Genomic DNA, 15153 nt, shown 5'->3' with positions numbered 1-15153 from the left:
TGAGGTCCTCGATCCCGCCTCCCGAGGAAACAAATAGTCACTCCATGGAGCTCACTTCCTCTTTTGCTTCTCACTCAGGTAAGGCAAGGCAGGTATAACTAACCTGTACAGTTGCTGTGATTGAGTCTGTGTGAAAGAGCTCTCACTCGAGTTTTCTGGAGTTTCCCTGCCAGTTCATTGCTGGAAGTCGGCTTGCCACTTCCCTGGAAACAAAAACTCAGCTTTTGTGAACTAAACTGAGCTATAAATGCTGTGCAATTACGCTTTGTTTAATCTTTTTTCCTTTCAACAGCCTACATCACCTTGTGATTGTAGACTGCTTTTCTAACCTACAGCGCCTGCTGTTTTGTGTTTGTGTTTTCTCCTGCTATTACAAGCTAATTTTTTTTTTTTTTTAAATAAATAAATAAATAAATAAAGGTGCTTGATTCGTCCACTGGAACCCGACTCTGCCACGTCCCGCTCCTCCAGATTTTCTCAGTATAGCACTCCATATTACTGCTCACCTATTGCCTGACCTCAGCTGTCGAGCCTGTGTATCCACCCCAGCATATGCTACGCGCTACCCTGGGTCGTGTGACTAAACACGGTTAAGGCTAGGCGTCCTTGCCGGTGCACTCGATGCCTTTGGTGTCTCAGCGCCCTTGGTGGTTAGACGCTCTGTGTCTTGGTGCTTGACACCCCAGCACATCAATACTGAGGTGATAGATGCCCTCTGTGCTTCGGTTCCCACGGGAACTCAGACCCTCAGTGTCCCTGGTGCCCCAGTGTTGTGCCAGTGTGGTCCTCTAAGTTTTCGTATAAAATTGTTAAAACGTCCATAAACTGGGTTCGCTAAACTGCAGTTTACAATTCGTTTGCACTAGCGGTTTAGAACTGTAATATATATATATATATACCGTTAGTCATTTCTTATTTGAAGATAGACATATAGGGTTTGAATCAGGTGCTATGGGGCAGGTGGTACCCTACCAAGCAGTTACATTACCACTATACCAAAACCAGAGTTTTACAGAATGAGAAAAATGCTACCTGGTAAAAGCAAAAGCTTTCAAAGAAGACTTTCCTAGTAAATGGTATGTGCTAAATATACATCACTCTATTGAACTGAATTATTATAATAGGCTACCTATGTATCTGTGCTATTTTTCTCTGCTATATGCTTAACAGTAAGTGTATTTTTATATTGATTTTAGTATGCCATATGTACAATGCATTTTAGTTATTAACTTCTCTTAAGCTTAATTTTAGCATAGCTACACCTCAATTGAAATACAATGACACCCATCTCAGGCCACAAGACAAGTTTGCTCTAAAACCTCAAACTGTACAGCATACCATTTCATTGAGCATTGGTCACTCATTACTTAATGAAACAACTTTAATACATTACTTAGAAGTACTTCATTACATTTATTTGTGGAACAAAAGTCATAATGTTCTTTTGGGGAGGGGTCAGGGTGAGTGCCAACCACTGACTCTGAGAAAGAAAATGGAACCCATAGGTACTTCGAGAATTGCAGTACTCGAAATTTGTGGTGGTTGAGTTCTCTCTCTTTTTTTTTTGTAATATGTCACATGTACAAAAAAAGACAAGTAAGAACATAATGTTAAGCTGTTTTATAGAAGCTAGTTAAAACAGACACAGCTGGGACTAACATGCTCATGTTAAGTAGTGCATGTTTACTAAACAGTGTATTTTGCTTCTCCAGAAGAGGAAGAACAACAACAACAATTCATTTTGATGTTTTATTTCTTTTACTGTATTTATCATCATTATAGATAAATACAATTGGTACAGATATGCATTACCAAACTGTAAGACTATGCAGTTTCAAAATACTATTTTATACATAAGTTCTTTTTTCAAAGTTCATCCTTTAATTTTTATGCTTGTTCTTTCTGGCTTGCGGTGAGAACAGTTCTCAGAATGTTGATAAAACGGTACACATCATTGAATGAATTGTACAGTGGCACTGGTGTAATGCGTAGCACGTTTGGTTCCCGCATGTCGCACTGAAAAAGAATGGGTGAAAGTTTATTAAAGCAGATTTTCCAAATTCAACAGTGACTTTCATTACAAAACCATTATGCATACACAAATTAAATCGCAGTGACTCAAACGCTCTATCATTTTAAACTGAGACACTAATAAAAAGGTCTAAAAGTACACAAATGTTTTATGCAGGACATTTGTACTTGGTACTTACTACTTGTTAGGGGTATGTCTCAATAAATTACAAATTTCTAACAAATGATTGTTACATTATTATAGCATGTATTACCATGTTCACATTTCCCCAAGATGTTGAAATGAACATTTTACTTACTGCTATTCCTCTCTTCTCAAGTTCTTTATAAACTGTTTTGATTGGTACCGAAAAGGCTAGAGAAAGTTGGCAGCCACGTTCCTCCACGTTTGAAGGTGTAATGATTTTCACATACGGTTTCTGTGGATCTGATTCGTCCTTTGTGCAGCACTGCTTAATCAGGCACTCCAAATAACCAGTAAGGAGAACAGATTTCTTTCTCAGTGCCTTCATACTAGTTTGGTTGAAGATCTAACCAAGGAAAAAATATATCCGTAATGGCTTAACAGAAAAGAGGCAGAATCAAATAGATTTGTGTGCTTGACAGAGCACAGAGTACTAACTACGCAAGGTAAAAATTACAGATTATGCAGTCAGAAATGCTAAGTTGTGCTTCTGTGCAGGTTGTGATAGTGCTTTTGTGACATGGCCTGAGATTCAAACCAGGTTCCATAAGGACATAATTATTGGCATAATAATACAAATTGAGCATTCAATTCAGATTATAGCCAATCTGTAATGTCTATAGGAGGCTATGAGTGTATAATAAACGTTTAGTGAAGGTGCAAGATGCAAAACCAAGGCAGTTCACCATCTGGAGTACTGACAGACATGATCAACGCATAGGGGTTCCCATTTTTGGGATGAGGACCCTAAAAAGCACTATAATTTAAATGCCAAGAAAATAAATATTTATTGAATTTTTGGATGAAAAGATATATAAATATGTGTATTGGTATGCACAGCACACAGTATACAATACCTTCTTACCTCTAAGGAAGCCTGCAGGGCACAGACCAATAGAATCGGAGGATTTGATATCCGATATCCATTTACTCCAGGGCTTAACTGAAGTTCTAGGAGATTAATGAGACAAGTTAAACATACTTGTCTACTGCAGCATGGGATCACCAACTTACATTACATTCTGTAGAATGTTATAAGAACCTGGATATTATGTAAAAATAATATTTGAATGACCACAAGGGGTCAGTGTAAGCTTACTGATGAAAACGTGCTAATAATATAATGATGTAGCTGGCAGTCTGAAGTAAATAAGGTTCACAAGTTGTTTTATTTTTTTGTTGTTGATGAAAACGTATTTGTACACACTTGTGTTATTATTTTATTTATTTATGTATTTATTTTTTTATTTCAATGTACAATGTATTCTGGTTATTTGGAGGAAAAAAAATCTTATCATTCCTGAGTTTGTGTTGAAATAACTTAGTCAGCGGAAAATAAATATATAAAGAAATAAATATATAAATGTTTATTTTGCTTTCCTGACCAAAACACTGATAACATCTGTTAATGCCCAACAGATGGCAGACTGGCTTGGAGCTGATATGTAACCCACAGTGGTCTGCAACTGCACATTACATAAATAATCTCTATAAAGTCCCCTCTGGCCCCTGCAGTTTGATTTTGTCTAGGTGAGCAACTGCCAAAATAAAAAAGTCTCCAGTGAAACTTGTTCCAAGGGCATCTAATGGACCTAGGGCATGTAGTCTATTCCGTCACCTTTTCTACCTCAGAAAACATGTACTGATGCTGCTGCCTGAGGTTGCTGAATCAGGTCAGTTAAGGGATGTCAGAAATAAGGTAAGGTTTGGCCATGCCAGTAATTTTATAATATTCCCAATGCTTTAAATGATGATGTACAAATACAGCAGTACATGAAAAGCGATGGCTGTTGGCTGAGCATGGAAAGGCCGAGCATTTGTGGTTGCTTACTCTCGGTGCCTTTCTTGTACTGTACCCAGTTCTGACTGTGCCTTATCTCACTGGTTTATTTACTATAATATGTACTTATTTATTTTTTTTATCAGGCACACGCATTCTCTTTAACACTACTGTATCTACAGCACTAATAAAACACTTACTGTTATCCATAAGAAATCGAGTTTTCATTTCATGACCCCACCAGCCAATCAACCTGCAATTAAAAAAAAAAAAAAAAAAAAAAAAGACTGGTAAGTGAAAAACTTTTTGACCTTTATTCTATTACAGTATGTGTAAAGAAATAGTTACACATAATGGAAATACAATGTTGATCTCTGGGATCTATTGTCTGTACAAGAGTAACCATCAAGAACATATCAGAAGTGTTCTTTTAAAAAGTCAGAGAACAAAACACAGAAATGTAGTCTTTTAGAATAAAATCATCTTTTTTTTTATTCAGTTACGTCTACTTTCGTGTTCCCCAAATTTATATTTTTTAACATAATCTAGTAACAAAATACTCTATTTTAACAAGTGTAAAATTTGCAGTATTAGATACTTACACGGGTTGAATAGTTTTAGCATGTTTTTCATGAATAAATGCTCCAGCTAGAGAACCTGCTCCAGAATTCAGATACTGGAATGAAAATGCAGAGCTCCATTTTAAAACCATGTTCACCAAAATAACATCCATGTACTTGTGTAATGGCTTGAAAGGTATATCCTTGTTTCAGAAACATTGGATAATTCATTTCCTATGTTCCTGAAACTGTAGGCACTGGTTATATGGTATTGGTGAAAGGTATAACATTATTATTATTATTATTATTATTATTATTATTATTATTATTATTACAAATTCCCATAACAGTTCTTCATTGTGGGACATCAATGTCCTACCTTGTATGTACACCAGCAGGCAAAGTCAACTTCCCAGTCATGTAGACTCAGTTCTGCATTGCCAACAGCATGAGCCAAGTCAAATCCAACAAAACAACCCTAGAACAAAACCTATATGAGATATGTTTATAAAAATATAGTTTTGTTATCAGACTACTGAGTGAGAGGCATCCACATGTACATACACATACAAATAAAACAAATACAATATTACAAATTGGCTATAACGTCAGAGGGCATCTTTTCAATTCCACTGTGTAAATTAGTTCTGGCATAGAAAATGTAAAAAGCCAAACACATAATGCAAATGTATACAAATGAATGAATACTGTTAATATTAAGCAGCTGAGGACAATGTAATATGCAATAATGCTACGTGCAGTACACAGATAAGTACTTTCAGAATAATTAAACTGATTTAGATTGACTTCAGTACAACCCATCAGATGGCAGTAAAGAACTGTTTGCATAGTTTTTGTTCTATTCATAAACTCATTGGTACAGTTAACATCATTTTTTCTTTTTTTTCTCTTTTTTTAAAGGTAGGGTGCAATGGTTTTTCATTTTTTTCAGAATTCATTTGTATAGTACTGTTGGCAAGTCAATAATAGTATCTGTGCAGTTTTAATGCATAGGTTTTAACACTATGTGTATAAAAAATAACTCTGAAGTTGACACCTCTATGAAAAGTCTTCCTCACTCGAAGCTGCAGCTAATTTATGTGTGATGTCACACCAGGACAAGCTCTTCATCCCGCCCACTGCTTTCCTGCATTACCGCTCGCCAAAACACAATGCACCCAGGGTAGCGATACCATGGTAAATAAGTGTGCAATATAGGGTTGCTCCAACACAGCAGGGCCATTGGTATCTCTCCATGAGTTTTCTAGAGCCGGTGCGATTCTGTCAATGGATGAAGTTCATCAGGAGGACCAGGGATTGGGGTGCTAAGCCCAACAGCAGCTGCATCTGCAGCACCTTCTTTACCAAAGACAGCTTTATTAATTTAATGATGTTCAAGATGGGTGCTGTTAAAAAAGTTAAATTAAATAAGGATGCAGTACCATCCATGTATCCGGATGGTACCTGCAGGGCAGCAGCATCTTCTTCTAGTAGAAAAAGTAAAACCACTGGGACTCAAGCGGCTGCCAGAAAAAGAGAGGTGCAGAGGGTAAGGGCATGATCCTATCATTTCATTATAACACTGTTTGATGAAACAGTGATGTGACTATATAGCCAACAACCTTGCATGCTCATTATTAATAAATAATGTGATGAAATGATCACGTTATGTCACGTTCTCATATGCATTCCTGTGAAGTCTCTCAATTTCGTCGGGACATTCCTGCGTAAGATCTTCTGCCTTCGGATTTAGATCTTAACATACACTTCAACTTTATTTATTTATTATTATTTTCCCCATTGACCTGCAAAAATGTCTTAGGTTACTTTATGATGTTGATGTAGGCTATATCAGATTCCAATGGGATACAAGTTAAGAATAAAGTATTATTTACTGCATATGTAAGAAGTATTATATTGATTTGTTCAGAGAAAGTTGTGCAGAAAGTCCAAAAAAGGAGACCTCTAGTTCTCGTGTTTTCTTAAGTTGTTTTCCATGTTAAATTGCAGCTGATCTGTTGCCACAGAGATCCGACGCACTCTGTGTTTATTGCTCAACTTTTAAAAAGCTTATAGTGAGGAAACGAGAGACTGGCTGTTTTGTACGGAGTTCAAAATAAATTCACTGTCTGAATAAGGATCCTTGTCACAAGCACAAAAAGCAGATGTGAAAATACAGCCAAGAAAACTAATTCATATTAAAAAATCTGAAACTGACACAGTGTGCTACTCTACCATCAACAGATTACAGCAAATCACGGAAGAGAGAGAAGTAAGCGCAAATGTAAACAAGCAGGTTTTTTTGTTGTTGTTGATTTTTTAACATTGTGAAGCCAATATAAATCAAGCACAAGACTAACTTTGATTTAAGATGCTAAAACATCCGAACCAGTAACATTACTTTCACTTCTGTCCTCCATCTACTGCATTTGTTTACAGCAGTGAATGTCCTGGTGTGACGTAACGCACGTGAGCTCGACCAGATAGAGGTCTCGAAGGTTTTTGAAAACGCTCTAACCACAAATGTGCCATTTTTCCCCCACTTTGTAAGTAACGAATGTGAATGAAACTTTCAGGATATGATTTTTTTTATTTCATTGCACCCCACCTTTAAAGGAACATAATTAAAGTACTTTTAACCCCAATTAACAACAAAACAAAAAAATTGTAGCACACAGCCATTGAGACAGAAACTAGTTCTTGTTCATGACTGACAAGCAGGACTTTCTAGATCAAAGATCACTGCTAGAAAAGAGGTTACTTGAAGGTAATCCTAATCAGAATTTACTTCAACTTACATGGTTAAACTCATTCCTAAATGAATGTATGTCTACCAAATCTCTTCACAATGAAGGACAATTATTTTGCCAAGAAGCAGTTTTACCAGTTTTATATTATATTAATGTTATATTAAGTTGATACGAAAAAGGTACAACGTTTTAGGCAGCCAGGGTACCAATTAACTTTTGTTTTTAATTGCGCATGGCAACATAATGAATAGTAATTGCATGTGTTAATAATGAACATTAAAATATACATTGCTTATTTTAGGACATTTTTTAACCATGTTTGGTGAATATGCTTATGTGTGAAACATTTGTTAACCGTTTCAAAAGAAGATTACTATTTGTATAATGTATAAGCTGCGGTTTAATAAAAAAGCTGGTCTTTGGGGTTTAATCCTATCTGAAACTACTAAAATGAGAGATATAAACTATACCTTTTTATGGCCTGCTTTTGTAATTGCTGGCATATCAAAAAGCTGTCCTGTGTAGTACTGCACTCCACTAAACAGAATCACAGCGATCGAATCTCCTTCTTTCTCAATCATAGAAATGATGTCTTCCATTCTTAATGTCTCTTCACCCTAAGAATGGTTAAAACATTTTAGTGATGTTCCAAACATCCTAAGCCAATTACTTGCAAAACTTTCATCACTCAATAAGTACAGTCATGAAAATAGCAGAAGATTCAACAACAAACTTTAATGAACTACAAAGCATAAAAACATAACTCAAAAACAAACAAAAAAGCAAAGAAATTTTAAAAAGCCATTCCTTTTATCAGTTTTATTACTTTTCCATTGCAAAAGAGGCTTTAGTCTTCATAAAAAAGCTTAGCTTTTTCATCTGAATAAAACAAATAATTACCTTGCATGTACATTTTCAGTGCAATTTTTATCTGTATTCCCCTATTTTTATTCAATCTGAAATTGTTTCCAAGTCAGATAACTTCCATTAAAATGTACCTCTCTGGGATGCATCAGCAGCATGCTTTTCTGAGGATCTTGTCCTCGAAGCTGAATTTGGGATTCTACAGCATACTACAACAAATTGTATGTGAAACAACATTTATTATTTCTTCAGAAAGATAGTACAGGCAAGTAGTATTACATTTACAATTTACAGTACAGAACTCCACATTTCATTTTGAAAGATTGCTGACTACAATAAGCACTATCTATCTTTATACTTATTGCACTTTTGCAGAAGGTAATTCCTGGTAATCAACTCCTAAGAATAATGCAACATATTACACTATTTTATAGCACATGTATACCGCCCCTTATGGAACAAACATATATTTTTTATATATATGATAGACAGGTATGATACTTTTCATATATATAAACTGGGCCATTTTTATACATTTAAAATATATGGGATATATTTAAAATATTTTTTTAGTCTGTAATCCATATATTTATTTTATATGGATTACAGACTAATGAAAATATATGGTGCACCATTTTCAACATATAAAAAATATATGGATTAAATATGTTTAATTTATATTATATATAGATATATATAATATATATATATATATAATAATATATATATATATATATATATATATATATATATATAAAAGGGGTTAAAGTTGTTTTAAAAAATATAAGGATCGTGCTTTTCTGCCATATATATATATATAAGGGGATCACTGGGGGAACTATTTGGGAACAATAATGAATATAATTACAATAAAAAAAACAAATTTCACAAATATCCAGCTGGCAAGTTGTAGCCCAGTGAGGTGAACTGCCTTTTGTACAAAATATGCAGAAAGATTGCTTAAATGCTAAAGCCTGTATGCAATGGGGATTCTACATTGCATACAGTAGATGCCACAGCTAATCTGTGAACTGGCTGATCATTTGTCTCCAACTAAAAGGTAGTAAAAGGCATGGTAGAAATCTAATATAACTGTTAAATGTTTTGCTTACATGGTCTGAGGGGAATGCTTTGGCCTCGATGAGAATTTTATGACGACTTGAAGTTGGTTTATAAAAGGAGAGCTGTAACAATACAAAGTATGTGTAAGTATAATATAGATATAATATGATATAGATATATAGATAGATAAACATACAATTATCTAAACTTGAAAATAAATCAAATTTTGATACAACAATGTAAAGGTTACAATCTCACCAACAGAAGATGCAAATTCACAGTCAGCGCATTCATTAATGCTACTTCTTCCACTCTGGCTCCTGTTTGAAAACAACATTTTTCAAAGGAGAAAAACTGATTTTAATTTTACAACACCTGAACCAAAAAATCACTATACCTCAATAACCTCAATAATCTCTCTTTTTACACCCAGAGTTGCTCATTGCCTTTGATGTAGGTTTTTGCTAGATTCTGTCTGTTATACAGAGATTCTGAGACATTTTAACCTAAATGATCATGTATGTAACAAATCTATCAGTAAACACACCATAAACATCAAGATTGTTGTTGTACCCTATGTGGGAGGGATCTCCTGCTTGTGGCAAATTTCAGAAATGATTAATTGACTCTCATTTAACTCGTGAGTTATTATTTGCACACTACACACTAACTGTGTAATTCATGTATGCATGAACATATTAATTTACCTATAGGGCATTCTGTTTTTTAACTGTAGAATTAAGATCATTTTAGTGTATGGATTATGTTGTAAATAATTTTTCTAAAGAGTATATCATGTGAATTTGGTACAAGAACACACATAGAAATATACCAGTCAGTTACAGCTCTCACAAGAGAGCTTGGTTATGACCATGGGCTTTGAGCTGAAGTTCCTGGGTTTGTACCCAGTCTGCTTGGGCGTTGGATAGCCTCACCCTGCCGATCTCTCCAGTCTGCCTAGGATGGAGGCACCCACCAGAAAGCCTGTTAAATGTGGTGTCAGAAGTGAACGTGGAAACCTGTAGCTTGCCATGTGATATGGTAAGTATAAGGAGGGACTTCAGGGTAGCAGAGTGTACCACAGGATGTCTGTTAATGTGTATGGTAAATGAGCTAATGCATGCAAATGGAAATATTACAGATCTGGAACAGCTCCTGCTATCTCTACCGTGCTGTGAACTTGCTTGGAGAAGTAATATGTTGTATGGTATAGTATAGAAGAAGGTGTGGGTGCATTATCAGAACATTTTCCCATGTGCTGTGATACATTTTTTACTCATTACATGAATGACTTGGCTGAGGGTATCGAAAACAAGATCTTACAAACAGCAATGGAGGCACTGCCAACAAAAACAAAGTTGATATTTTAGGTACTGGACAAACCCAGTTGATATCAAATTATTATTCTAAAACCAGTAATGGTAGTCAGTATTAGTAAACTTACCCACTACATTAGCCATTAGGTCCACAATGCATTCGTCTCCCAAAGCCCAAGGACGACTGCCTTCAAAATGACCATGAACACCCCTGAACACAAATATAAATAAAACAGACTTTAACTATTGGTAAGTCAAAGACCTAGTTAGTTAGAATATATTGGTTCTCAACATCATAAATGAATATTAGAGGAAAATGTAGTCCAGGAGGGGAACTGCATCGCCCAGAATGTTACGGGAGAGAGCCAGGATGAAGATCACCTGGCTCATAGAATTATTGAGTATCACCTGCCTGTGATTAGCAGGGAGGTATATTACAGAGGATAAATGTTTGTGTGGGGCAGTCTCCAGTCAGTGTGAAGAAAGAGGCTGTTGTTTGTGAAGTGACCTGTATAGTTCCTAAAAGGTAGTGTTTATTTCTAAACTGAAGGTAGAGCAGCAAATAAAAAAAAATACATTAAAAACAATGAATGGGGAAAATACATGGTTGGGTCAAACACACTAATTAAGTAAAACAGTATGTTACTTACATTTTGTGCCATTTATCTAACTCTTCATTAATGTAAGTTTTAACATTTTTCGGTTGCAATCCAAGAGAATTTCCAACAAGATATATACATTCTTCTTTTTCATCTACGCATGACAAGTCAGCTGTGAAGGGATTAAAAAAGAAAACATTTTCTTTATGGACTAACTCTTTAACAAGCTTAAACTACCTTTCTACACTGCTCCATTACACAGAAGATCCAGTTACAAAGAAATGCCTGTAGAAATGTAGAAAGAAAATGTCAAGTGCTGCAGAGTTGGCTAAATGCATAAAAATGCAATTGAAACTAATTATGCAAAAATGATAATTAGCAAAGGAAATAGTAATGCACTTTGCTGAACTGCCTAAACAAGATTTTGGACTTTGGTTTGTTCCAAATCCGGTTTTTTTTGTTTTTAATTTTAAATGCCAGTGTCAAGGTTCTGTCTTTCATCCGCAAACAGAATTCTTGTGTTCAAAGTTATCATGCCTTTTATATTTAGACTAAAGTTAATCTTTAATTTCTGCACCTATTGATATGTGGGCAAATGCAGAGCTCCTAAAAGTAACTGCCACAGATCAACTTTCCTAGCTGAGAAAACGTGTGAGCACTTGGCAGCGGCAGACCCAGTAGATCCAAAAAATAGCCCTCGTCACCAGGAAAGCAGTCTCAGAGAGTTATGCCTCATTGCTTTACTTTGATTTCTTCTCTTTGCCTGTGCACTTTCCTCTGCCCCCATCAGTAAGATTTAAGATAATTACAACAATGTCCATCAACACTTTCACTAATTGGTTGATCACAAGCAGGCAATAGCATGGTTTCCTAGTTGATGGTTACATGCTATGAGCACTTATCAGCAACATCAATCAGAAAGTCATTGATTTTAATTCCAATGCACTTCTTCAGTTTCAAGGTGGCTCCACCAGCAACAGGGTAACATAAAGGGAATATGAACAAAATCATATTTCATGTAAAAGGTCATTTCTTTCAGTGCTCACGAAAGTCGTCTAAATTAACTGAACAGACTTTTAGGATGTTTTAACCTATTAAAACAGGTGGAAGTATGTATGCCACACTGTTTGGAAGGAGATACTGTATTAATAAATGTTTCAAACTTACTGCAAGGTAGGTCTTTAACTTTCGGGACCAGAAAATGTTCCCGCAAGTGTTGTAAAGCATCATGTTGGTCAAGATGTAAGGCAAGCTTTCGATCTAAGGTGCTACATCCCAACACTGAGGCAGTGTGCTCCAGAATCATGGCAGGGGAAGTACAGTTCAAAAGTTCCATTGGGGTATAAAATCTAAACTGAAAAAAATAAAATGTGTTATTTTCTTATAGTTTCACCTTAGTGTTTATGTAACATATATAAATGGCATATGTTTAACTCCTACCATGATTTAAATCAGCATTCAGAATTTGCACTACAAGATATTAAACATTTTTCTTGGCATTAGCAAGCAACACATAAAGTATGGTTCAGAATCAGGCTTGTACAATCACAGCTTGAATACAGTGAATTAATTTAGCAGTTTCAGAAATGTGTATATAGCACATGCTGATTATCTATAACACACTCCCACCAGTTTGTAGTCCACTGACACAATCTGATATATCTCGTGATTTGAAAATACACTGTTTTATTCAATTCTGTTTTTTAGCAAGGTTGGTTCCAAATGTGCTTAATCCCTATAATATTGCTTTGGAAAGTATACTAAACACAGATTGTTATAAAAACAATGTTTTACATTGTGTAAAGTATGAGAATTTATGTCTGTTTAAATGTCCTTTTTTTTGGTACCGCTCAAATCGAATCAGAGCGATTTTTTCCAGCTGCCGCGCTGTACCGTTGGCGGATTAACCAATCACAGCCAAGTACTGACAACATATGCTTGCCAGGAAAAATCATGAATTAAATTGTTGTTTACCACGATGTCTAAGCACCCTGAAGTGTTTGATCCTTCCCGTATTTCATAAAATGACAAGCAAGTCAGTATTTTTAATTATTATTATTTCTGTCGTTCACAACTACTTTTTACTAATAACTGGCTGTAAAAGGATAGGGTAGCGTGTACGAGGGTAGTGGTCAGGGTTGCTAGGTGATGTAATCCAGTATGAAGACATAAACCCGATACCAGCTCCTGCAAGGGAGCCGGCTCTTTTGTACAGCGGTATCGGCGCTATGCTTCAGTGCGGGAGGTCAGAGGTTTGAGTTCCGGGTTCGCCTATGAGAAACCCCTGCCTGCGAGAACCGACATGCTACAATATATTTTCTAACGCTAGTAAAGTATATTTGAGTATGTAGCCTATGGTGTGGTACTGACAACTACTGCACTGTACTATTGTTTCAATATAAAAAGAGAAGTAAAAAAATCAAACTACTTAAAAACATGCATGCAAAATTTAAAAAAATAACCAAATACAGTATAAACTAAGCATAACTTTTTCATCTGAAAATTGCTTTAATTTATAAGAACATTATATAGCCTAAATAATCTAAATGAGGCACCTACCTGGAGAAAAAAAGATTTAGTTCACCAGTGTTTCAGTGAGAAAGTTGCTTGCTTTCATACTTTTAAAACCCTCTTCCTCTTACACATTTCTGGTGCCTCCCTGCATACGTCACATCCCACCCCCTTGACTAGCAGAAGTGCAACCAATGTTTAACTGAGATGATTGAGCAACACTCTTACTCAGTAGTGTGTAAAAAGGAATCCTCTACCAGTTACAATGTTTTACCAGTTATAATTTGTTGATGCAGCAGATTCTTCTACAACATTTGGAAAGTAACACCATATCATATCTAGTACATTTCATCATACATTTTACTACTATGGGGAAATATTCTGCTGTATTTTTCTAAATCTATAAAACTATTAGATTTGCAGAGCCAAAGATCAATCAATTGCCAGCTAGTAGTGATTCTTATCTGACTGGAGCTGTGTATATTGAACAGCTGTAGATAATTTACTGCTAGCTGATAATGCACTTTCTTTTTTTTTTGTTCAGAATCGGATAATTGGTCAAGTTAGGACTGTATAAGAATATGTACCGTCCCTCCTTAGGAGCATGTGTTGTTCTATAAAGAGATACTGTAATCAGGAAAGGAATTCTTAAAAAAAAATCTACGTCAGATAAAAATGTAGATGAGTCTGCAGATGTTGTCTGTACTCCACAGTTTCGTCAATTCCCGCAAATTGCCTTGATTTGTGGAATCCATTCCCTCGTCATGTCCCCCCACCAAAGGTATACCCTGGCGAGGGCAAAATAAAGTACTCGCTATTACAGTTTCTAAATATGCTCAGTTGTCCTCCACTGTTTTTTTCTTTTGGCTGCCAAGCTGTGATGCAACACTCCCTGTTTTACAGGACTGTAGCCTACCCTTCCATTTAGCAACAGCTTCTAGGTGGGAATCACACTCTGAATGTTCCCGAAATCGTTCATTTGCTTTCTTTCAGCTTTAAAACCAGCCATTCGAAATGCCGATTCACTGTTTGGCCCATTGCCAAATGCTCGACAACAAAAGCAGAAAACTCTGTCATTACGTACACTGTATTCAAGCCATTTATACTCATTGTACCACACTTGCCTGAATTTTCTGGTTTTGATCCCACAGGCACTGGCTGGAAAATCAATTCATGGCTGGTACGGGTCATCTTCAATATATTCGAAAGCTACACCCGGTCCAAGGCAAGGGTCTCTTTACTGACAGCTGCACTAACTTCTGTAGTATGAGCGTTGGAAGTATCGTCACTCTCTTTGCTATTAACATTCTGAACTCCAGAACTTCTGGAAGAGTCAGGTTTAGTTTCTGTTGATGTCTCTGGCGTTGGTCTTTTTTGCCATTTTAGCTAATAGGGCAACATCAAATTCACTCAGTCAGTTTTTAACACAAATTTTTGAGAACAAATATAACAGTGAATGGTCAAAGACACTCATTGGTTATATTGTTAAGGTTTGA

General features: G+C 35.8%; 1 protein-coding gene across 1 annotated transcript; it reads right to left on the bottom strand.

Annotated features, from left to right (window-relative positions):
* Positions 1-1746: 1746 nt before the first annotated feature.
* LOC121321512 (kynureninase-like) lies at positions 1747-13791 on the bottom strand. Its single transcript, XM_041260496.1, has 14 exons — positions 13706-13791; positions 12314-12500; positions 11198-11318; positions 10676-10758; positions 9490-9551; positions 9282-9353; positions 8304-8378; positions 7776-7922; positions 4935-5033; positions 4598-4671; positions 4196-4248; positions 3081-3166; positions 2331-2561; positions 1747-2016 (listed from the first exon to the last, which is right to left on the bottom strand). Exons 2-14 carry the CDS (start codon positions 12480-12482, stop codon positions 1888-1890), a joined length of 1401 nt encoding a protein of 466 aa, XP_041116430.1. The 5' UTR covers positions 12483-12500; positions 13706-13791; the 3' UTR covers positions 1747-1887.
* Between the last annotated feature and the right edge of the window lie 1362 nt (positions 13792-15153).

Source organism: Polyodon spathula, chromosome 10, assembly GCF_017654505.1.
Source record: "Polyodon spathula isolate WHYD16114869_AA chromosome 10, ASM1765450v1, whole genome shotgun sequence".
Taxonomy (NCBI): Eukaryota; Metazoa; Chordata; class Actinopteri; order Acipenseriformes; family Polyodontidae; genus Polyodon; species Polyodon spathula.
Note: the sequence above shows the minus strand (reverse complement) of the source record. Positions and strands in the feature narration are given on the sequence as shown.

Excerpts from the sequence above, each read along its gene's own strand:
- LOC121321512 (XM_041260496.1), bottom strand. The coding sequence starts at position 12,482 with ATGGAACTTTTGAACTGTACTTCCCCTGCCATGATTCTGGAGCACACT. Across the intron at positions 4,672-4,934 it reads CCTGCTGGTGTACATACAAG|TATCTGAATTCTGGAGCAGG; the intron begins GTAGGACATTGA and ends TTTTCATTCCAG. Across the intron at positions 4,249-4,597 it reads GCTAAAACTATTCAACCCGT|GTTGATTGGCTGGTGGGGTC; the intron begins GTAAGTATCTAA and ends TTTTAATTGCAG.